Source organism: Argiope bruennichi, chromosome 11, assembly GCF_947563725.1.
Source record: "Argiope bruennichi chromosome 11, qqArgBrue1.1, whole genome shotgun sequence".
NCBI classification, from domain to species: Eukaryota; Metazoa; Arthropoda; class Arachnida; order Araneae; family Araneidae; genus Argiope; species Argiope bruennichi.
The window spans coordinates 40279750-40305066 of record NC_079161.1 but is presented as its reverse complement, the minus strand read 5'-3'; the positions used below and the strand labels follow the sequence as shown (position 1 = coordinate 40305066).

The window sequence follows — 25317 nt, the reverse complement described above, 5'->3', positions numbered from 1 at the left end:
TTTTTTTAGTCTCATTTCTGAGTTGGATTCTGGATTCACGGAAAGGTATTTTTAGGGTTTCTAAGTTTAAAGCTTCCTTGGCTAGTGTATATCTTCTTTTTCATTTTTTCTTCTTTTATATTCAACAATTTTTTTTTTTTTTTTTTTTGCTTCACCATCAGTATCTATGACCATTCAAGCTGATCTTGAATCAGAAATTATCTTTGCCTCTTTTATATTGCGTTGAGCGACAAACTCCAGAGCATTTCCGATTGCCACCACTTCTGCCATAAAGACAGTTGCATTGTCATTCAATCTAAATTTTCAAGATTCTTTTTCTTGTTAATTTTCGTACCATACGGGCGCACCCCCCCCCCCATTTTTGATCCATCTGTATATATACTAATCCCTTTAGCCATGACATCCACATAGTAGTTCCATGTAATTCTTTTGACTTTCCATGGTGGGATCACTTATATGGAATATATAAACTGTGATGCTAATATAATGACTTTGAAATTGTTCACAATTAATGAATTAGTTATTCCATTTCCCTTTTACACACTGAAAAATTTTGATCTCATTTTGTTTGACAAAATCATGTTTAATAAATATTTAATGAATTTTGTTTGATTCATAATATTGTATTAATGTTCATTCAATTAGCATGTCAGATGACTAATTATTTTTAAACTCAATGTTTACTAATACACACACAAAAAAAAATCATATAAAATAAGAAATATATTATCAATATTCAAAATGCACAATAAAAGAATAAATTTTCTCACTTTTATGATAACCATTTATTTTTTAAATTCAATTAATCCTTTCACGACTACGTAATAAAATACTACTATTACCTTAAAACACTTTAAAATTATGACTCAAAAAAGAATTTTCAATAGCATTATTAATTTTTTAATAATCAAAGTTGTTAGTTAGAATTTTGATTATACATGTTTTTATTTATATTTGCTTTAAACCAGTCTCCCAACAAGTGTATGAATGATAATTTACTGTATGGAGCATTCAATATTCTTTTATTACAGAGGAAAATCAAACTGAAATTTATTGATAAATACACTGCATTCATTATATTCATCACTGAAATTAGTAAAATTATTTTTATTCCTTTCTCTTTTAATGGAAACAAAATATTCAAGTTCAGAAAAATAAAAGAAAATTAATTAAAAAAAAAACCTTTGGCCGATAAGAAATTGAATTAATCAGAATCAACAATATCTTAAATGAAGAGAAAAGATATCACTGCTTCAAACATTCAAAACAAAGATAACTTATAATCTAATAACGAGCATAATGAAGGCAAGTTAAAAAACAGCTCACATGTTATTAAAAAACTAGATTTCTTTCCAAGCATATGAATAGAGGAGACAAAAATTGCAAATATTCTTAAATCCAATACAAAAGAAAGAATACATTTCGTTTTCTTAAAATATGGAATTTCTTTTTATCTTAGTTTTATGTTGACATGACATGAACAAAAATAAACTTCTCAGTGCTAAACATAATCATTGAGAAGTAAACTAAGATGATTAAATGAATTGATCAATTAAATGATAAAATTCGATTATGTAAACACTGAAATCCAGATTTCAATAGAAAAGTGTTGTTTAGTATATAGTATACAAAGGGTTTAAAAAAATTTTCTACTTTTAATTCCATTTCCGCTATAAAAATTCTGACTCCACATTAAGCCCAAATTTTTCATGACTCCAAGAAAAATAAAACAAGTATTTAATAAAAATGGGTTTTAAAAATACATAATTTATTAATGTTCTAAGAAAAATTTATTCAAAGTATTTTGCTTTTAGTTTATAATTCAATGTTAAAATGTAAATTTTTAATGCACCAACAATTAGTACAAGTTTTAATTATTTCCCAAATTTTTAGTCCCTGTTTATAACTTATTACTATGCATAATACAGAATAATGAAATCATTTCTTTCTCATTTTCATTAACAAATGGATTAAGTTTTAGAAAATTAAATCATTCAATAAGTTGGTAATAAAAAGTTCAGAAAATATTTATAGTAAACTCCCGAGTATATAGCCTAGTTTTCTTTATCGTCATTAATTGAGGAAGGCAGGGCATTGAACTGGAAGCGGGCATCTGCTATGATCCTCCTATGTGTCATGGGTAAATACAAGTTGTGACAGGAAAAGAGAAGCGTTCTGTTCATTGTTTTGTCAGTGTGTAATGGACTTTAATCATTGTCGCTGTTCCGGATTATAACTGCACAGTACATACAGGAATCGTAAATTGTTCTTGGAGTATGCTTAATGTTTTTTTAAGTATACTATAGTGAAGTGTACAGAATTCCTGTTAAGATGTGAACAGTTTATATCCTTAACTTACTCTTTTTCTAATAAATTCTTGCAATGCAGTATATAAACATACATAAACTACCAGTATAGAGTCTTCTATTTTAACTCGACACATTACAGGCAACTGCTTCTATGTTTCACCGAGCTGTGTTCATATCCTGCGTAGCTTGAGATAAATGGAGGGCTTAGTACTCAATAAGAAGTAAAAAAAAATACATATTGAGTTTTAGTATAAAAACTTTGTCTTCTGGTATTGGTGGGTAAAGAAATGAGTTCTTAGAACTCTGGTTTATCTGTTATTTATGTTATCCAGCCTGTACTTCTGCCATATTAGGTCGGATACTTGGCAGTGTATTGTACTTATTGTCAGTGAGAACAAGCATTGAAACACCTCCAAACTAGAACATAAAGCAAAAACAAAATTCCATCCCTAAAAGTATGAAAATTTGAAGAAAAGAATGACATAAAGTAAACAAAACAAGAGCATTGAAATGAAATGCTTCAGTACAGGAGAATCTGGAGAAGTATTCTTATAAAAATACTTAGTATATGAATCATAATTTAAAAAACTCTATTATATAACTTTAATATAGATCCTATTAGCATTAAAATTGGAGTTAAATGTGCAACATTTCATTGAATAAAGTTAGTGAATTTTGATGACGGTTTTCAATCATGACTTCCAATAAAATATTATAATTCAAAGAGTATAAAAAGTTTATTAAATACACAAATAAAAAATGAAATATAATGAAAGCAAAATTTGAAAAAAGTTTATATAAAAGTAATCTTTGTTCTAGATTGGTTAATTTGCCAGATATCCAATTCTTCATACTCTTCAATAGCTTCTTCAAACTGAGCTGGATTGAAACCTTTGGCCAAGCACCTCTCAAGGGCATCGGCCATTTTAACAGTTCTACTACCCGTTTCAGCCATGATGTCTCGGATGAGATTGAAAATTTGGTCAGTCGCCGTTTGTGCTCTAGAAAATGGAAAAAATAATTTTAAAAAATAGAGTTAACAAGATGCTTTAGGTAATTCAAAGTACAAACATGAAAATCGCTTAAAATTAGTTATAATACAGTTAATTTAAATTTAAAGTATATTTAGCTTAAAGGAATAATATCTTGACAATATAACATAAAGGAATAAGAATTAACTAAGAAATGTTTATAACATTTTGCAGTATAAGAAGCAAGATAAACAATATCACACAAAAATTTGAACAGTGATAATCATTCATTATAAAAATACATAAAGACTGAATTCCCACATATGAATTGTCAAGATACAAATTAATTTTTTAAAAAATATTTGAATAACAAAAATTATAAACTCTATCTTATCAACAATGAGTTAAAAAATCCTTTTCTTTATGTGAATTATTTGTCAATAATTTTTTTTTAGGGTGGGACCATTAAATTATTATTTATTACATACAGCTGGTACCCGGCATTGCTGCCGCAGAAGAAATAATTTTGGAAATATAATTTGGAATTGCTATCTTGTTTATCTAGGAATTATATTTATTTTATTGTCATCATTGAATACATTCATTAAAACTGAATGATATATAAAGGAGAAGTATAAATAATATTTATTCCATTTTTTTAAACTTTATTATTCAAATATAATTTAGGGCGAACAAAATGTTTTGTTTTTCTGTCTTCAGTAAAACAAATAAATTTCATTGTGAGCATCCATGCAACTGGCTATGTTAAAAACATGGATTTTCTAGGCTCAAAGCAATAAGATAGCACAGTTTTATTGTCATCAGATGAGCATAAAATTCAAACAAACATTCATTTTCAGATATAATAATTGTATTATGCTTATAACCTTCATGCAAGTGCCAGCAATAAGTTGGCAAAGTTTTATTGCAATCAGATGAATGGTACTCAGCGCATAAAATATGAACAAACAAAAATTCATTTTTATATATTAGACAAGTTAATATGTTTAGTGCTACTCAGAAATAAAATACTTTTTACGTATAATATTCTTAAAGTAAAAATTATTTTTGCTTAAAATGTTATTTCATACATAAGTTAACACACAAAATCCTTTTTCAAAATTAAAATATTAAATTGAAGCATACAGTTTTAAAAAACTGACTTTAGGTTAATTTATTAATATTTGTTATATTGGTACTGCAAATTTTGTTCACAAATGCTGAAGTATAGGAAAAGGTAAAGAATATTTTGAGGTTATAAATTAGACAGTTAATTTTTGATTAATATAAAAGTTGAGGCAAAAAAAAAAAGAAAAAAGTAATTGTTCTGCTTTTAATCTTCATTTAGAATTCTGCTAATGTGTTCTGGTAGCGTTCTTCGTGTGTATTCTTATTCTTCTGCAATAAAAAAAAAGTCGTCTACTTTCAGAAGCTTTATTTCTCTTGCTTTCTCCTGAATTTCAGTGATGGACTTGTGCTTGCATTTAGACATTGTTTAAAACCAATAAAATCCATTATTAAAAAATGCATATTAAAATACAAAAAAGGAATTGCAAAAAATAATGGTAGAATAGTTCAAAATCTTAATACAGATAAGCAGAAGAATACGTATTAATTTCCTTATTTTAAAACATATGTTAATTTTTTAATTAATAACAAATGAAATAAAAATTCTACAGAAATTTAGCTTACATCATACAAAAGTCAAAATTTCGAATTTTAAAATGGGGTAAATTTATCACCAAAGGATAAATACACTCTTATTGCAGAAAAGAGGCAAAATTTTGGATAATTTCTCTAAAACTTGGAACTGCTACCAAATATATATATGCCTCTGTTTGAGTTATAGCAATTTATTTATTCTTATGTTCAAATATCCTTAAATCATTACTTTTGAAAAATAAAAATGATGGTAGAGACTTGTATTTAAAAAAGAAAGAAAGAAATTTAAAAACAGTCTTTCAAAATCTTACCACTATCTACAAAGAAATATCTATATATTACTTTATTTCCAAATTGTGTGCAATTAAACTTTTTAAAAATAATAACATTTGAAAAAAAATTCCGCAGAAATAAATTTGGTAGAATCAAATAAATAAATAATTTCAAATTTTAAAAAATGGTATAAAATTTTTTTTCCTGAGATAACATCATCTGAAATTATTGTGGGAAAAAGGCAAACTTTTAATTAATTTTTATACTCTGAAAAGTGGACAGTACTCTTCCTCTTAAATGCTAAATGTGCAAAATTTGATTAAATATGACTCTGTTGCATAGGAGATGCACAACATAATACATACATATATTATATTAATAAACTTAATATATATAAATATGTAGAATCCCTTGAAATATATGTGGAAACCATTATATCTCTAAAGTAAAGACGAATGAATGTATGTGTTAATGCTTTGTATCAAAACATTAGACCAATAGTTACCAAATATGGCATATACATACTTAGGAGAATGGAAATGTGCACCTGAAGGATTATTTTAAAATTTTAATTAATTAAAAATAAAATTATATATATATATGCCTTTTCAATAATTTCAGAAAATATAATTGAATAAAAATTATTTTAACAGCGCTTCAATTTTTTTTTTAAATGTCACTTTAATGATACTAATTAAATAGCCATATAAAATTTTCTAATTTTATCAATTTTTTAAAAATTATTATCATTATTGCCTTATTTCTAATAAAAGATTACATTTTGGCCTGAAATTCAAATTGTTTTCATTAAATATTTAACCAGGTATTTTTTATTCATTCAATGTTGAAAGATAAAAAATAAGGATTTTGTTTAATATCTATATAATTTGCAAGATGGGAGGTGAAATTAAAACATCGCATGAATTAGCAGATAAATGAGCTCAAAAATATTTTTAATAGTATGATGATGTCATGGCACTGATCTCTAGGGAAATTCATGTACACTATAGATATAGCATATGCAATATTGTTTAAACAGCTTTAATATTTGATAATTTAACAGATTAATGGACATCACATCTAAACTATTTTATTGAACTAAATATAATCAATATTACCAGCAAGCCTGTTGGTCATCAGATGTGGAAATAAAATTTCATAACATTCATTAATAACTTAACATTATCATTGGAATCCATGCTTTAATTTATTTGAATTGTAATTGAAGACCCATCTTGATGGAATTAGGGGGAAAAAAAAAAGGATAAAGTGGGGAAGGGGTCTGAACTCACTCATTAGACCTTATTTGATATGGAATTAATTTTGTTGTCATATGTGGAAGCACAATATTTAGTGCAAAATGTAGCTACAATTGATGAACAGTGAATAATCATTGCAATAGAATGTATTTGAATATAAACCAAGATACTTAATACTATCTAATAGTAGTTTAGCTAATACTATCAGTAGTCCATGAGTAGCAATAGAATATGTTTAAATACAAACCAAGATACTTAACATTTCCAGTTATGATAGCTAATGCTATCAGTACTCTATAGGCAACAATAATGACAAACATTTGTATCAATTATTTTATAGAACTTTACAGTGCATTACTACTTCACCATATAATAGTTATCCAATAAATGTAAGCATTTTTTTAGATAACCTGTATACATATATATTGCACATTTAATATTTCTTCACCAATATGTATTTATTCATAATGATAAAGAAATAAATTTATTACATAACATCTTTTACAACTATTTTTGTTTTGGATGAATGGGCATGTTTCTTCAGCAAAATTTTACCTCTAGTTTTAAAAGATGTTTTTGTGTTTGAAATAAATATGAAATTGTGTTTTGAAATGAATAAATAAATATGAAATATCTACATAAACTCATAAATACAAATTGGAGGCATCAGTTGACATTAGTAGATGGCAATAAGCAAACAGCAATAGAACAGGATACAGACAATGTAAACTGTAATACTGAAGTTTACATTGCAAAAGATGACATTTAAATTCACATTTTATTGCCCTTTAAATCTTGATTCTTTTTTATATTTACAGAACATGCACAGAAATAATATTTAACCAACTTTGTTTCCATTCAATAATAAACTTTAAACAGTCATCTAAATATTAAAAAATTACAATTTAGGCTTTACAAAACAACAATTCATAAGAATTTGGAATTTTCATTTTATTGGAGTTTGGATTTCAAATATTTAAATAAAAATAAAAGTTAAAGAATTTCAGACTCACCGTCCAGTGAATTGTTGTGATTGATTGAGAGAGGCCTTTGACATATCCAACAATCGAATAGCTTCATCAACATCTTGTTTTACAACTGTATCCCTCAAATTCAAACGGGCCTATGAATGTTGAAAAAAGACTTAAAAACAAGATAAGTAAGATCAAACAATGAGCTAATTACCAAATTTTCTCAATTAATTTAAATGATAGGTATATTGCAATCATTAGAAATTGCAATATACCTATAATTTAATACCTTGGATTGCATTTCTTACATATTACAGACATGGCACAGGCTAGGAACAAAACTGATCATAAAATAATAAATTGTAAAAAATGTGAATACTGAGAAATTAAATAAGTATGATTTTAATACAATAAAATGGACAAACAATAAAATGAATATATTTATGGAAAAATGAAAGCCCAAGGTACTAAAAAGTAATGCAGAATTATTATGTTAAAAAATTGAATTAATCTCAAGATTGGTAAAAATCAAAAATGTTGAAAGATGTCACATCTGAAGTTAATTTCAACAATGAAGCAAGAAAGTAGTTAATTTTCAAAATATTTAAGTCAAAAATAAAAGTTTAAAAAAAAAAATAACATGCAAATGTCAAAAATAAACAGATGAATGTTATTTAAAACTCCCATATAAAATTTAATCACAAAGATAATATAAAATTTATATAATATTAAAATTAGTACAATCATATTGCATAAGAAGTGACCACTAAATCAATAGGGAATTTTCTAATTAATATATCTCTTCAAAATCATAAAGAAAATTATGATTATACAATACACTTCCAAGTATCCAGCATAATGTAGCGGAAGGGAAGGCGGATAACAAAAAAGCCGGACAAGCCTGAGTTCAATGAACTCATTTCTTTGCCCATCAATACCAGAAGATAAAGTTTTTATACCAAAAACTGGCTATAAAATGTATTTTCTCAATTAGTATTAAGTCTACCATTTATCTCAAGCCAAGTGGAACATGAATGAAGCTACAGACAACCATAGAAGTAGTTACTGGTTATGTGTCAAGTTAAAATAGAAGGCTGGTTTATATAGCGCACTACAAGAACTTATTAGAGAAAAAGTAATTAAAGGATATAAACCTTTCACATTTTAACAAATTCTTCAACCATTACTGATATACATAAAAAAAACTTAAAGCACATCCCAAAAACAATTTACAAATACTGTATAAACCATTCAGATATAATCAGGAACTGCAGCAACAATTGGGGAAACAATGAACAGATTGCTGCTCTTTTCCTGACAAACTTGTATTCTGCATGTAAGAGGATCGTAGCAGATAAACGCGAATGTAATGTTATTAAATGCTTAATCAAAAATAAGAACTTTCAATCAATTTAACAGAAATGACTTCTATTTTTATATTCTTCTGTGATAAAATAAATTAGAGACCATATCAGGAAAGATCATAACCTTTTACATAAGTTTCAGACATTCAAAAATAAGCTTTCACTCACCAATGCTGTAGACAACCTAAGAATTCCAAGCAGATTTCTGGCAGAAGTGAAGGTCATGTCACGACTATTGCGAGCCTCTTTTCGTATTTCTACATATGCACTGACTATGTAATCAGTGAGATCTTCAGGAACGACAGGTTGTATGGTGCGACAATAAGATACATAGCGTCGCATTAAGTTCATTGGCATAGGATCAAAGTTAGCCTGAGGCTCACGACAATGCATGTGGACTTGAGTGATGTGGTCAGCCAATCTGTGAAAGCAAAAAGAAAATAAATAAGATCATTCATGTTAATAAATAAATCTAATATAGATACAACAGAAGAGGTATTAATGACAAACACAATTTAAATAATTACCAACTTTAATAATAAGGGAAAGGAGAGAATTTTTTTTTCAATATATATATATAAACATATTTTAGTAATTGCATGGCTGAATAAAAGAAATTTTAAAACTTCAATTTATTTCACTGTAGGAAGCATCCTATGTACAAGAAGGGATGAAAAGCTGACATCCATTTATATCATAATACAAGTGCAGAAAATACCAAAGTTTTTCCCTATAATGGTTTTACTATAAGATGATACGGATTTCTTTGACACATGTAGACTTAGTAAAGGGAAAGTTAGGTATCTTTTAAAAAAAAAAAGTTGTAAACATTACAGAATTTTATCCCTTTGTTCGGACTGCGAGAACCTGCTGATGTGCGCAGTTTTATAATGCAAGTAACATTTTTAAATAAAAATTGTGAATTGGATCAGGAAATAAGAGATCATTTCAGAAGGAGGTTTACATGGTTAAAAGATAAAAATTGGAAAATTAATTACAATTTAAATTGAATTTTAAAAATCATCCAACAAACACACACAATGCAATGAACATTCAAAGGGATAGAGAACAAAATGCTTTCATAAATGCAATACCATTTTTTTTTTTTTAAATTCTTATTTGAATGGAAATAGGTGAAAAGAAAAATCCCCTTTTAATTTGTTTTTTTATGAATCACTTTAATGAATGTAGATTTTAATATTAGGAATAATAGCCAAATTATAGTTTTTACAATTCTGTTTTTTTAGTTCCAGGCATTAGTTTTTCATCAGTTCCAAACATTTGAATGAATATAAAACAGTAGCTGTCCAACTTAATTATGTCACATGCAGAATTTTTCATTTGTATTATTCTGCTCACAAGAAGTCATGTTTTATTTTTTTATAATGTAAAAATATATTAAAACTGATGAAACACTGAAATTTTTATTGCATTGGCATTTCAATTTCAAAGCATCAACAGAAGATCTTAAAGATAATTTCTATAGACTTAAGCTGCAATCTCTGAATTAAGAAAATCACTAATGTACCGTATACATTTTATGCAAGTATTTATAAGCATTATCACGAAATAAGATATAAAGAAGTATTCAATACCTTTTATCATTTTCCTTATCCGGTTTATCTTGAATGAGCCATAATAAATCAAAACGGGACAATAAAGCAGCAGGTAGTTGTACATTCTGTTCTATTGTTCGTTTAGGATTGTAACGTCCATAAGCAGGATTAGCAGCAGCTAATATGGAAACTCTTGCATTTAAGGTAGTTAAAATACCAGCCTAAAACATAAATTATGCAAACTGAAATGTATTCAAGATTGATTGATTTTTTATGGCGGAAGGACCAATACTGGCCAAACTCGTGTTAACTTAAAATACAAAAAAATTACACATCAAAAACATTAAGGAGATGCACAGTTAAAAAAACAAACAAAGTGAAAATAGAAATTAAATATTATGCATGAAATTGATATCAAGTAAAAATGAAAATACATTAACATGGTAAGGTTCTCCAATTATATCTTTCAATTTTGGATAATACAGTAGACTCCCGATTATCCGCGGGCGGGTTATCCGCACCTGCCGCACAAAGTTTTTTTTTTTTTTGACTGATTTTTTCAAAAAGGTGCAGTTTTACAGTTATGCTTTTGTAATTACATAATATATTACAGTATTAAAACAGTACATATGTATTAATTTTTCCGGTGTATCCTTGACGCCTCTCGTAAATACTAAGCACTTTTCTGTTTTCATTAACAAAATGCATTTTAGGTTAGTTTTGAGTGATGTACTAAAATATTAAGAGTTAGTTAAACATTTCCTGCTGTTTATTTTACGTTTTATTGTACATAAAACGATTTTTTAAAGTTGGAATGACTGTTTTCTTTTTTGCTATACCCGTTTTTAGCTTTTTTCGGATTATCCGTGATTTTTGTTATCCGCGGCGGCCGCGCCACCCAATTCCGGGGATAATCGGGAGTGTACTGTACACTTGCAGACACAAAATCGCAGGCCAAATACTGTGTACTGTATCTTCCAAAATATTTTATCCTTAGAAAGCGGCATTTAGGGCATTCACATATGATATGGCGAACAGAAATTAAAATACTACATCTTGCACTAATTGGAGCTCTACCCGAATGAAGTAAATGCTTTGAGTAAAATAAGTATGACCTATGCGAAGCTTTGTTAAGATGACAATCAACGGCTGAAAGAGTCAGCCTTAAAAACAGAAATAAATGGTTGGATAGAATGCAATTTATTATCAAGTTGCAAGTCCCAGGTATGTTGCCCTATACAAAGTGAACATTGCTTTAAAATTTGATCTAAGTCTTGAAATGGAACAAATGTTTCTTCATTTGAGCTAGTTTTTTTTTTTGCGACAACATCGATGTGATCGTTCCCAGGGATAACAACACGTCCAGGAATCCAACAAAATAGAATATTAAAATTACGATCCAGTAATTTCAAATATAATTTTACTGTACTGTGCACCAAGGGTGGCTTTGTCTGGATGAGTTCAAAATTGCTTCAAGAAAACATTAAAAATGAAATAGAAAAATACATATTTCTGCCCCTTTAATGTATAATCAAATCCGTACTAAAAACATACTAGTTGTTAATTCAAAAAGGAAACAAATTGGTTTGTTCAGATTTTGTGGCACTAAAACCAGGTTAAGTCTTTATGTCTCAAACAAAACTATATAGCTGTAAATAATTGAATTAAAACATAATAAACAAAAAAAAAAGCATTTAAAACATTGAAAGATATCTGAATAGAGGGCTGTGAAATCAATGATATCTTATTAATAAAATCACATTTAATAGCAAAAATCTATGTTTACTGCACAAAATATACAGAATAACAGAAAATTCATGACAAATATAACAAAATATAATTAAAAACGATTAGCAACCAGTGGCTCCATTATTTCAAGGTCACTGACAGTGGTATGTGATTTGTTTTCACTTCAATATTTCTCTTCTGAAAACATAGGACTACTTATTGAAAAGGTAAATGATCAGATAACAGAAAGGCCACTGTAAATTTATTTTCCATTAAATTACAAACATTTAAAATGTTATTCTTATGATGCAAGTTGAAACCAAGGGGTGAAATAAATTGCATCAGCTCTGCCCTTGTGATGTAATGTGAAACAACAAAACATATCTAAGTAAAAATTAATAACTCTTACGGATAAGTTTTGGTTTGCTTACAATATACCATTAAAAACACATTACGTTTTGTAAAAGGCACTGAAATAAAATAACTGAAGAACAGATGATTGCACTGCAGTTATATAAACTAACCTTAGCAATGGAAATTGTTTGCTGTTCCATTACTTCATGAATAGCAGTTCGGTCAAAATCCAACATTTTATCAAACTCATCAATGCAACAGATTCCCTTGTCAGCAAGAACAAGAGCACCTCCTTCTAAAGTCATCTCACCAGTAACTGGGTCTTTCATAACTGAAGCAGTTAAACCTACTCCTGAAGAACCTCGACCAGTTGTATATTGACCTATGAAATTAAATTAAAAAATAAAATTTAAAGTTTTTTAAATTGGACATTAATTTACAATTTAAAGCAGTGTTCCTTTGAAATATGTAGAAGTCTTGTTATTATGCTGTAATTAATTGTATGATTTAAATTGCACATGCTGTTATTGCTTATGGCACTTGTCATAGACTAGTCCATTGCCAAAGTCAGCAATTTTAAGCCAAGTTTTAGCGTCTCTTTTTTCAGTAGCGCCATGAGTACATCGTAGCTACTCATGTGTCACAGCCCCTTTCATGGGACAGACTTCATACAAGTCTATGGTTTGTCTATGACAAGTGCCATAAGCAACAACAACAAATTGCACATGGCAAACAATCAATTATAAAACATTTTACTAATATTGTATGGTATATCTCATATCTATATGTATATCACGTATGTATATGTATATCTCAAAATTTCTCTTATAGAATATACTTAAAATATTTTTAAGTATTGAAAATATGGATTATTTCCAGCTATATCAATAATTTTAATATTACACAGATTCAAGATTAGTAAATTTTTCAAAATGTGTTCATAAAATTATAAAGTATAGTAATATAGCTAGAAAGTATAATTTTTAGAACATGTCAAATAGTTAGCTAATCATTTTGCATTGACATGAAATTTAATATCAAACAAACATTTCAAATTAGAAACTAAATTCTTCAATTAATTTAGAGCAGGTTGAAAAACAGATATCTGTATTTTTTAATCTAATATACATTGAGATTTTTATTTAATTCGATATTTCTTTATCTGTTCTCTTCGTTTTGAAATGAATGCAGAAAAGGTCATTTTTTTTTCCCATTAATAGTTCTGTAGGTGCCTGAAAGCTCCCTTTTGGAAAATCTAATATGAATTGTAGTTACAACTGTTATTTACCATTACTTTATTACAACAGAACTTATCAGCATAAATAATCGCCTACCTAACAAAGGACACACTTAAAAATATCCTCACCCTTTTGTTCAGCATCACATCAGATGCATTTTTATTTTTTAATGGCTAGCACCTGCATTTTAATGTTTAAATTGATTGATTTAGCACTAAGCAAATAAACTAAACAGGAAGCAATACATGAATGCAGTTTTTATTAATTTATATATATGCTGATTCATTATATTCTCCATTCACAAACTAAAGATTCAGGCTTGCAGTTATTTTTAATTATTTTTTGTATTGGTTGGCATAGTCCCCCCACCCCACACATATGTAAATGAATCACAATTTATTATTATCTGATGTCAGTGATTAATTTTGATTTGATTCATAAATAGATAAGATTCTATTCCAAAGAAAAGAACTTCTAAATATATTATATGTTTATTTCTTAAGCACAATGCGAATGTGCATTACATTTTCTACTACAATTTCCCTTAATTAATTTGTGTCAATCAGATATTGTAAACAGAATACCAGTTCCACAGCCATTTTATAGCATTATTAAGAACAATATGTAACTCAAGGAAGGCAAAACAATTTAATTTTTCTTTATGTGTGTGATTTAGGAGGCTAATTTTTATGCCATGTTAAAATATAATGATTCAAAATACAGCCAAATAACTATATTTATGTGGATTTATAACTAATTAATACAAAGTAGAAATTAAGAAGATGACCCCCCATGCAATTCTATTAATAAAAATTTTCTAAAGTCACCATATTTATAAATTAATAAATGAAAACATTTACAAATAAAATATCTCACAATTCAATCAACAAGCTTGCAGTACTCACTTCTTGGTGCTAAGCGATCAATGTAAGATAAAAGCTGAGACTTAGCAACTCCAGGGTCACCCATTAAACATATGTTGATGTTACCTTTGAAAGATAAATTTCATAAGGGATATGATAACATGAAAGAAAGAAAAATCTATCAAAACATGTTTGCAATATCATCAAGAGAAATAACTTACCTCTAATTTTCATCCCATTAGGATTTCGGTCCACACCACCAACTAGCAACAAAAGTAGAGCCTTCTTAACATCATGATGACCGAAAATTTCTGGTGCAATACTAGTGGCCATCATATCATAGTTATAAGTATCTGGTTAAGACAAAGAAATTTATATATATATATATATATATAAGTAACCAATCTAAAGTAAGAAAAAGTTTGAAAACGAAACTAAAATGAAAACGAAACAAAACAGTTTCGAAATCGCAACTAAAATTTATAAACTATTTAAACTAAAACCAAAAAGGAACTTCATAGTATTTAGAGAGCGCAATTGCAGCTACTTCTAAAACACAGATGAATTGATACAAATTAAACTAAAACCAAAAAGGAACTTCATAGTATGGGATTTATTTTAGTAAAACATTAAAAAATAAAATAAAAAATTTAAAAGAAAAATTTGTTATTACAGTAATAGATAAATCAGCAAATAATTTCTGTTTAATTTGTAAATATTATTATAAAGAACTTTTAATTAATGAATATAACTCTAATGCAACTTATATGTTAAAGAACACCGGGAAAAAGGAATTAGATAAAAGAATGCTAGCTTTCGCAAAAAAAACCAAAACTAAGACTTGCTCTCTTAACTATCCTTATTTATTCCCAACAGTTAAATTTCATAAAAATCCATTAAAATTCAGATTCGTAACCTGTAGCACTGGTAGTTATAATTACTATACGGGTAAACATTTCTTTAAATACTTAAAAATTATCCTGGACAAAATAAAAAATGAAGACAACTTTATTATTTCTAGTAACAAAGAAGTATTGGATTTTCTTAAAGATAACCACATTAATAAACTTAATACTTTTGATTTCGAAAATTTATACACTAATCTACCTCATGAAAAATTAATAAAGGTCTGCACTTTTATATATGACGAATATTTAAATGAAAATATCATTCCTAAAAATAACTGGCTTGAGTTATGTAATTTTAATATTACTGAAAATTACGTGTTTAATGGTATTAATTTTTATAAACAAGTCAAGGGCATTCCAATGGGGACAGCTTTCTCAAGTGCTTTAGCTAATATTTTCCTGCATTACTATGAGAAAAAAATAATTAAATATAATTTAATAAACGGGTGGAGATATATTGATGACCTACTTTTGATTAACTTCGACAATACTAATATTATTACTAATTGCTATCCAAAAGATTTAATTCTAAAAGATACAAATATAAATCAACTTGAGGCTACCTTTCTGGATTTAAAAATTGAAATTGCTAATGATAAAACAATAGTTGGTATATACGATAAAAGGGATGATTTCAACTTTAAAATAACAAAACTATGTAACTACCATTCCAATCTAAACTCTAAAATTTTCAAAAATCTAATTTTCTCACAAGTTAACAGGATCAAAAGGGTTTGCAATAATAAAAATTCTTATATTGAAGCATCAAACAACCTCCTTAAAAATTTAATTAAAAATGAATTTTCTAGAAATTACTGTAATGTCAATTTTTTAATTAAACAAGGTATGGTTTGGGATTAATCTTTTGGCTTAAATAAAAATAGAAATTTACTTGCATATCGGATCACTCAATAGATGGCGCTGGGTGCCTACCTCTGTTTACATAATTTACCGTTAACTTTCAAAAACAGGAAATCACAATCGATTGTTTAAAGTTTCATTCACTGTTGGATGGTATGTTCTGGCCTTTTCGTTTTTAATTTTAATTCTGTTTTTGTTTTTATTGTTATTGTTTTTATTGTATTTTTACTTTGTGGTTTTTTCTAATTTGTTATTTTGTATTTCCTTTCTGTTAAAATGGTATATCTCTTGAGCATAATTTCGGGGGATTTTCGGGTCACGAGGAATCATTATTAGACTTAATGTCTGTATGTCCTCACAGAAAAAATCCCTTTATTTGAATCCCTGCCTGAGGGTGACCCTTGAAAAAGTCTTCAGGCCGGATTCTTTTTTAATATTTTTTAATAATTTTTTTGGTTTAATTTTTATTTGATTTTTGTTTTTCCTATTAACTTGATTCTAATACTTTTGTATATATATATATATATATATATATATATATATATATAATAATTCGAAGTCATTTGCATTCTAAAAGGAATTATTTTTTAATCACTCAAATCATATTATAACTTGAGCTATAATAGCTCTTATTTTCCCACATTTCTTAGATTTAATTTGTAACAGCTGAACTTAAAATGTGATTTTAACAAAATTCCTACTGAAATTTTAAAAGTTCAAAATCTGTGTCACCCATTGTCATGGTTTTAATAATGAACTTATAAAATATATATTTAAAGAACTCTGTGCTTCATACAGAAAATGCTTTGATCACATACATATTACTCAAATCAAATATTTTTTCAAGCAATATTATAACAGTGCAAAAATATAGTGCTTTGAAAGCTTTTTGTAATTTTAACAGCAAACAACTATTTCATAAAATAAGTTACAAGCTTCAAAAATATTGTAAAAGCATCACATATCATCATAGAAAAAAGAAAAAAAATTATTATAATAAGCATCACGTATTTAATATTTTTTTACTATCCTTAATTATTCTAAGTCTGATGCAAAAAAAATTTTGCAATAAATTGTTGCAGAAAGATACCACTATTAATTGACATGTATTTCACTGAAAAAAGGCTACACCTTAAAAATCTTAGTTAGTATTACTATCTTTACTTTCAATAAAAATACAATTTTATTTCTTGTAGTTCTGACAATGTTTGATTTCACAGAGTAGGAAAAAGACACTGAAACATATTTTAATATTAACAATTAATATTGCAACAATTTGGTTTCAAAGTAACTTTTATTAAAGATCAGTTCAATACACTTCCTTTTATCAGTGAAAATATATGGTATTGATAATTATATAACAAAGGAATATGCAATTTATACCAATTTCTTTTTACTAAAATTCTTCTCTTTTTAATTCGATAAATGCTTATAAAACTGCAAGTTAAAATTTTCTGTTAACCCATTCACTACCATTGAAATTTAAAACAGTTTCCTACGAAATGTCTCAAAAATGGCAGTTAATATGTTAAATAAAATGCTTATAAAATTTTTCTCATTTGAATAGAAGTTATGAAAAAATAAAATGGCAGAGACTTAAGTAAGCAAATAAATTATATAGATTATTTCCTTACTTCGAATCTCTTCTGCTTCAGCTTGTGACATTTCCTGTTCATTTGATTCATCATCTTCTGTTTTATTCATTTTTACAATTCTCTAAAAAATAATATTTTTTTTTATTTAGAAATAGAGTATATCATAACAACAAATAAGTAAAAGTTGGATATATTTTATTATTTGAAAGTCAATTTTCAAATAATAAAATTAAAACATATCAATGCTACATTTTTGAAAATAAAAAATTAATAATATTACTATTACATTTTCATATTTTCTTTTGGTTACTTTCATTTAACTACTGCAGATTTTACTACAGATTAAGGATAATTCAAACTATTCAATAAAAAAATTATTTTGAGTGCTATAAAGTTGTTGAACATGATTTATGAAAATAAATAAATATACAAAAATAAAATAGACAGTTACATTTCTTTCTTTAGTTTTTTTTTTTTTTTTTTTTTTTTTTTAAATAACAAGCATAATATATATATTTTTCCCCCTTGGAAATCTAATAAAAAGATATTTTGTACTCCCCCACCCAAAGAAAATTCAAGTATTACAAAAATTTGTACACTTGTAACTACAATACATAGAAAAAGGACCACATTTTGTTAGCATATAATTTTATTAAATTCAAGTATATGTAAATTTAATTATTTCAATGAATTTACTTGCATGTTTTATCTTTTTTCAAAAAATCTTCTTCTTAAGAAGTTTTATCGTTTTTTTTTTATAAAACCGTTAAGAGTAATAAGAGTTGGTTGCTCTTATTAATTATTATTATTAATAAGAGCATCCAAATTAAAGCCAGCTGTAATTTGATAATGGAAAAGAATTAATAATTTTTAGGCATGCTTACATGGGCTTCGAGAAAAGTATCTGCCAACAATCCTTGTGCTATTTGCCTAAATCCAGTTCGAACAATAGGGAGATACACTCCAGTGATACTGCAATGGTCACCAGGCAGCAAAAGTCTTGTGAGTTCACCTTTAGCATGAACAGTCATGGTTCGAGGAATGTTACCTTCCGGAACTTGGTCACTCTAAAATTTAAAAAAATTCAAAATACTGCTTTGACAAAAAAAGATTTTTCTTGTTTTTCTAACAAAATAAGAACGACTTGCATAAAATTGAAATCCTTCAAAAAATTTTAAGTGTGAAATTGCAATCCAAATATTTAGGCAGATTCCCTTTGACCTTATTACAATGTTGAGGACATTTTGAATATAAAGTCATTAAGTTATCCATACAGACAGTTAACATTCTTTGTTGTTAGATATATCCACATAAGAGCATCAAGTTCAAATAAAATCTGAATTCTGAAGTGAATAATTACAACTTGTAGTAGTTATTATCGACTGACAGAAATGGATTAAATTCATCCAATTATGGATGCAAACCATAACTTTTAGCATGTCTTGCCTAAAATAATGGATTTTTTACAGCAGGTCACTCCAGAAATTGCAGCCTAAACTTTCAGATTACAAACATACCATCAAATGTACTATAAATATTAAATGTACTATTCAAACATTACAAAGTTTAACAAACAAAGCAACATTTATCAGTAATATGAAAAAAATTTTTTATTGGATTTTGATATAAGAAAAATAATGAGCAATAAGGCCAAAAGTATTTGGTACAAAAATTTGCTCTGCGATTTATTTATGCACATTATGCTCTATGCCATTTTTATTAAAAATAAACTATGATTAAATTTTAGAGACAAATCATTGAAGAATACCTTCATTAAAATAAAAAAATAAATGCACCTTTCTAGTATCTCCCTCTCAATATTATTTCAAAGCAAATTATCCGAGTTTGAAATGAAAATAAATAAAAACATAGCTATTAAACACTAAATAAAAACAGCTTTGAACAAGAACCTTGATAATAAAGATGAAATGAATATGCTAATACTTGCTTAAAAACCAAAATGTGATGGACGCATTTACTTACTAATTCTTGGATTTTAATTTCTTGAAATTTGACGAATTTAGATCCACGTGTTTGCAAATAAAGTCTACCACCTGATTTCTCCAGTCGGCATGTTTCACTTTCACAATTTATAAGAGGCATGAAAGATAAAGAATTGATCTGAAATGAAAATACTTACTTAATTTTTTTTAAAAATAAATTTCAATTAAAAAATAGAAAATTTATACTTCATAATTTGTCTAATGACTTTTTATTAGAACTAACCTAGAGCAAGACTTTGTTTTATATCTTAAGGAAACAATTTAAATATCAAAAGTTTGAATCCCATTAGATCCAAATTGATTTATTTGCAAATTGAATTTTTACATATGTTTCTGATATTCATTTATCAGATTTTAAACTTAACATTTTAATGAAAAAGAGTAATTATTCCATTTGATACATGCAGGTAATAAAATATTTTCAAAATAGCGAGCAAAAAATTTCTCATCATAAAAAATTATCTCTCCACATATAAAATTTATTCTCTCCACGTTTCTTGAAGTTATCCATAGATGTGTAGGAAATTAATCATTATCACTGAAATGTCTTAACAAGTATAAAAGTTGGATAATTAGAAATATTTAATTCAAAATTTTGGACAGAGAGAGAACTGCACAGAACAAAAGTGATAATCATGGTTCTGTTTATGTGTATATGCAAATTTCACTTAATGCCCAACCAAAATATTCACAGAATTCACCAACTGTTGGAAAAATTGATCCCCCCCCTATTGGAAAACTGGAAGAATTACTCATGATGCATGCATATTTAACATTGTACTTTTTAAAAACTACATTTAAAACAGTGAGATTAATATAAAAAATAAAATTCCATTTTTTAAAAAAGAACAACAATAATAAAAAAAAAAAAATGCAGAAATCAATATAATATTAAAATTTCTAAATACAAGTAGATTGAGTTCTAAATGAGATATACCAAACACAATGGAAGAAATTCTGCAGAATAAGCACAGATCAGATGTTTAAGAAAATACTAATTATAGCAATTTTTATTTTGATCATTAACAGTAATACTTACAGCTTTGAATGTTTCTGCTCCACACTGATCACAAGTGTAAGTTGAAACCACAAGCATTGGCTTTACTTCTGTACATCGGGTTACAATCCCTTTTACAGTTATGAGTTTTCCTATATGTTCAGCTTTCACTTCTCTAACAGACAGCTGATCTGCATCAGATTTGTTTTTGAAATATATTTCACTGGTGGAAAAGAAAGAAAAATAAATAGCTTCAAATTTCAAAGAGGAGGGGGAGGAGAAATGATAATAATAAAATTTTGAATTTGTAAATTCAAATTAATCTGGCAAAATACTTACAAACGACGCAACAATTCTGCTGGGTATTTATTTTTAGGATCTCTATATTCACCATCTGTATGAGACATAGCATCCATTTTCAGGCGATGTTGAATATATACATCAAGAACATCTTTAGCTGCAACCTATATGAGATAAAAAACATCCATGTAAAATTAGTTAATCATATAAAAACAGAGGCAACTTTACACCAATCTTATCTCCAACAAAGGTGAACCACAGTTCTGACACTGTGCCTCACCAGATATGAAGTAAACAGTGACTTGATGCAAGACATCTATCGCAAATAAAATGTTATCCTACTAGTTCGGAAAGTAGGTAGGCAGCTCAAAAAGTCATTTTAATTATTGAATTATGTTTTTCAATTAAAAGGTCTGTCTTTAAACTAAACACCAGTAGTTTTAAAATGGTATATTAATCTAAATGAATAAAAATTTAATGAAATGATTTGAATATTTCAGAAATACAACTTAATGGTTTCTCTTAAATGAAAATGATTACATGCATGATATATGAGAACTTTACAATAACTTTCAAAATGGCAGTTATTTTAACGTAATTCCCTAATGTATAAATTTATGCATCATCAAGCATAATGAAAGAGCATTGTAAAAGAATTGTTAATAGTATAAAACTAAAAAAATTGTTAATAGTATAAAATTTCTAAATTAAAAAAAAACTAATTTGACATTATAATGAATTTATTATTATTATTTCAATACAATTAAATTACAATGCAATTTTTTTAAAATCATCAATTGATGTTTGTTAAAGTTGATGATCAATTTTTGTTTCCAGTTTCGGAAAATTAAAAAACAGCTCTCATTATTAATTATAGAAGTCCAAACATAAATTTTAAAATAATTTAATTTATAATCTCATTAAACCAACCCAACTAAGTACAGATTACCTTTTAGTAAAATGTTATTCTACGAAAGAAAATGTCAGAAGGGAAAAAATTCTTTACTCCTTAAATTGATGCAATTAAGTTCATTAACTTACATCACGTATTTTATAGTTAGGCAACATTTCTTGAATAACATCGGCAAATAGTGCAGAATACCGACGAGCATTTTGAAGAATGGCTTCACACAAATCCTCAAACATTACAGCAACATCATCAAGATCGACTGTCATCATAACTTGCTCACGCTGAGCCAATTTTGTCTAAAAAATAAAAAATTATGTTTAAGGATGATTTATCCATAATATATATATATATTACAGGAATTTTAAAAACATGCAAAATCATATATTTAACAACCATTAATGTACTAAATCCTTTAAAACATGAATAGAAAGTGAGGGGGGGGGGAGATCATACTTCATAAACAAAATAAGTATTTCTAACACAAATTAGTTTTCAAAATATGATTTCAGTTTTGAAATCAATACACTCTTTAACATTAAAGCAATATTATATGTAGAATGTAGTCATCATAACATCTAAAAAAAATTCTTAAAAAAAAAAAGTCATGTGAATAGTATATAATTAAAACATTATGCTCTAGAATCTAGTTTTGATTACTGATATTCAATTGAATTCATAATGTGAGATTTATGCAATTTTATTGTAATTAACAAAAGTTGAACTTATTAGATGTGAGAAGACAGTCATTTTCTGACTCTTCATCAAGTTCACAACAGTTCAACCAACTACTAAATCTAATGCCAAAATGTGGCAAGTTAAAGCTTGAAAAATTCCAAGTTTGATTCAGTGTTTACATTCACAGGTCTAATACTTGATTTAATGTTTTAAAATCTCTCAGGTGAGCTTAACATTTGCATTAAACTCATAAAATTTTAAAATAAATTTATATATAAAATTAAGATAAAAGAATCCACTCAAACTGATCCCATGAAATAAAAGAAAACTATACTCACTAACTGGGTGCCATATTTGAGAAGTTTCCCACCAGATGGATCTTTCGTTATAAATCCGGACAGAAAGTCCATAATTTTGGCTGAAAAATAAAAAGTTCATATCAATAAATTTTAGATGTTTATTTACAATCGAAAATAGGAGTAGCATTCCAAAACTAACAGTTTTCTGGAAATTTGATCTGAAATAATAAAACAATGGATTACTACCATAATTAATATCCTAATATAGATTTGAAAATTAACAAAATAATAATTATTATATAAGTAACAGAGAATTATGTTATGTCTATATTTGCAACCAGGATATTTGAGAGTTAAAAAAAAAAAAAAAATGTAAACAATGAAAAAAATATTTTAAGGCAAAATTTGAAATTATACCAGCCTTAGATCTCAAGAGATAGATTAATTGCTTATTTATCTGTGCTTTATAGAGGTGAATCTAATAAATATATTATTTCATTTCATCTATGGCTAGACTTTAAAAACAAAAAATTACAAAAACTTTTACAACACTTTATTTCAATAAATCAATTAGTAAAGATTACTTTTATTTAACATAAACTAATTTTATCATTATCATGCCCTCCAATTTCGGATAACATGAATGTAAAAACATATTTAATTGAAAAGGAATAAAAAGGAACTACTAAGAAGGAACTATATATATGAGTAAAAAAAATGTTTATCAATCTTCCATTCAAACTATAATTTCTTCATCATTTTTATATATTACAAGATAATTATAGATAAAAAGACGCAATTCAAAATATTTTATAATGTAAATAAGAATTAGATGTTTTTAAGCAGAAGTGGATTTAATTATTTTCAAAAAGTTATGTAAGACTGAACAAACCTGAATTTAAATAAATATAAGACTTTTTAAGTATACATATGCATTTTAGATTAACTTTTAATTTATATAATAGGTTATTTTATTTTATGATAGTTTAATTTTTAATTCTATTCATTTGTATCATCACAAAATAATTTTTTTTTTCTTTATTAATCTATTGTCCTTTATTCACAATTTTTCTGAAGTAATACACAAGCATTTAAAATGTGAATTATGGCACTGTACCTTCAGTATTATGAATATTTTAAGGAATCATAAATAATACAAATGCACATTAATTATAACTTAACGTCAAATATATTATGTAATATATTATATAAGAAACTACCATTTATAACAATTTATAACGTTTGATTTAATTTCTAAAGCAAAATATGTTGACACTGTTATTGTCATTTCATATTCACATTTTCATTCTTTGCGATCACGTATAAAATTTTATTCATGTTTTAAACATGGAGAGTAATTAAATTACCCAAGTTCCCTACATTTTATAAATCGAACTTTTAATTTCAAAATACCTTTTATCTTTTAAATTTCTTTGATTTTCCAAAGGCAAATAGTAAAAATACTATTAAGTCAATTCTATCTTTAAAATAAAAATAAGACAAGGTAGATTAATAACATTTCAATTCGAAGGTAATTGCAAAATCCTAAAATAATTTTAATAGAAATTCCTAAAATGATAAACAAGAAAAAATCCACCAGCAATTAAAATTTTTATTCACAATTATAGCACTAAACTTTTTATAAGAAATATCTGTTGTTTAAAAAAAAAAGCCAGAGCATCATTTTTAGTTTTAATAAACAGAGTAAAAAGACTAAAGTAAAATCTAGTATGATAAAAAAAAAAATGACATACTTCTATCTTCTGTATAGTTCCTTGCTGGCATCTTCAAACGTAAGAGAAAACAAAATTACAAAAAAATTTCTAAAATATAAACAATAATTTCGCTCTAAAATTTCAAAGCATAAACCAATGAAGCTTTGCAACAAAACAACAGACAACGAATTTGGCGGGAATTAACTAAGAGAATTCAAATCAGATTACGATTAAAATGATAAATTTTACTGTTTCCAGAATTGATAAACATTTTACAATAAAAAGAAAATATTAGTCAGAATATTCAGCTTTTTTACTAATTCAAGGAAAATACTAATTTAAGGAAATCAAATTGGAATAATTTTTCTTTTCAATTTCTCAAAAAGGATTCAAAGACATTCAAAATGGCATTTTTTTTTTAAAATCAGAAGTTAACATTTTTGAAAGGTATCTAAAAACTCAATCATTCATCCAGCCTCTTATTTTAAGGTAACAGAGGTATATTT

The 25317-nt window shown here is 26.7% G+C and overlaps 1 protein-coding gene across 1 annotated transcript; it reads right to left on the bottom strand.

Moving 5' to 3' along the window:
• Positions 1–3042: 3042 nt before the first annotated feature.
• Positions 3043–25000, bottom strand: LOC129957486 (DNA replication licensing factor mcm7-B-like). The gene is made up of 15 exons (XM_056069812.1): positions 24851–25000; positions 23136–23215; positions 22254–22418; positions 21252–21376; positions 20955–21135; positions 19896–20033; positions 18797–18979; positions 17952–18033; positions 14770–14901; positions 14591–14674; positions 12618–12829; positions 10405–10586; positions 8978–9230; positions 7488–7597; positions 3043–3310 (listed from the first exon to the last, which is right to left on the bottom strand). Exons 1-15 carry the CDS (start codon positions 24879–24881, stop codon positions 3103–3105), a joined length of 2166 nt encoding a protein of 721 aa, XP_055925787.1. The 5' UTR covers positions 24882–25000; the 3' UTR covers positions 3043–3102.
• Between the last annotated feature and the right edge of the window lie 317 nt (positions 25001–25317).

What these genes read in the sequence shown, in the direction of transcription:
- LOC129957486 (XM_056069812.1), bottom strand. Translation starts at nt 24,881, where the DNA reads ATGCCAGCAAGGAACTATACAGAAGATAGAA. An exon ending in GCAGAATTGTTGCGTCGTTT is followed by an intron (nt 21,136 to 21,251) that starts GTAAGTATTTTG and finishes CTTTTCCACCAG; the next exon opens with TGAAATATATTTCAAAAACA. An exon ending in GATAAGGAAAATGATAAAAG is followed by an intron (nt 9,231 to 10,404) that starts GTATTGAATACT and finishes TTGCTTTCACAG; the next exon opens with ATTGGCTGACCACATCACTC.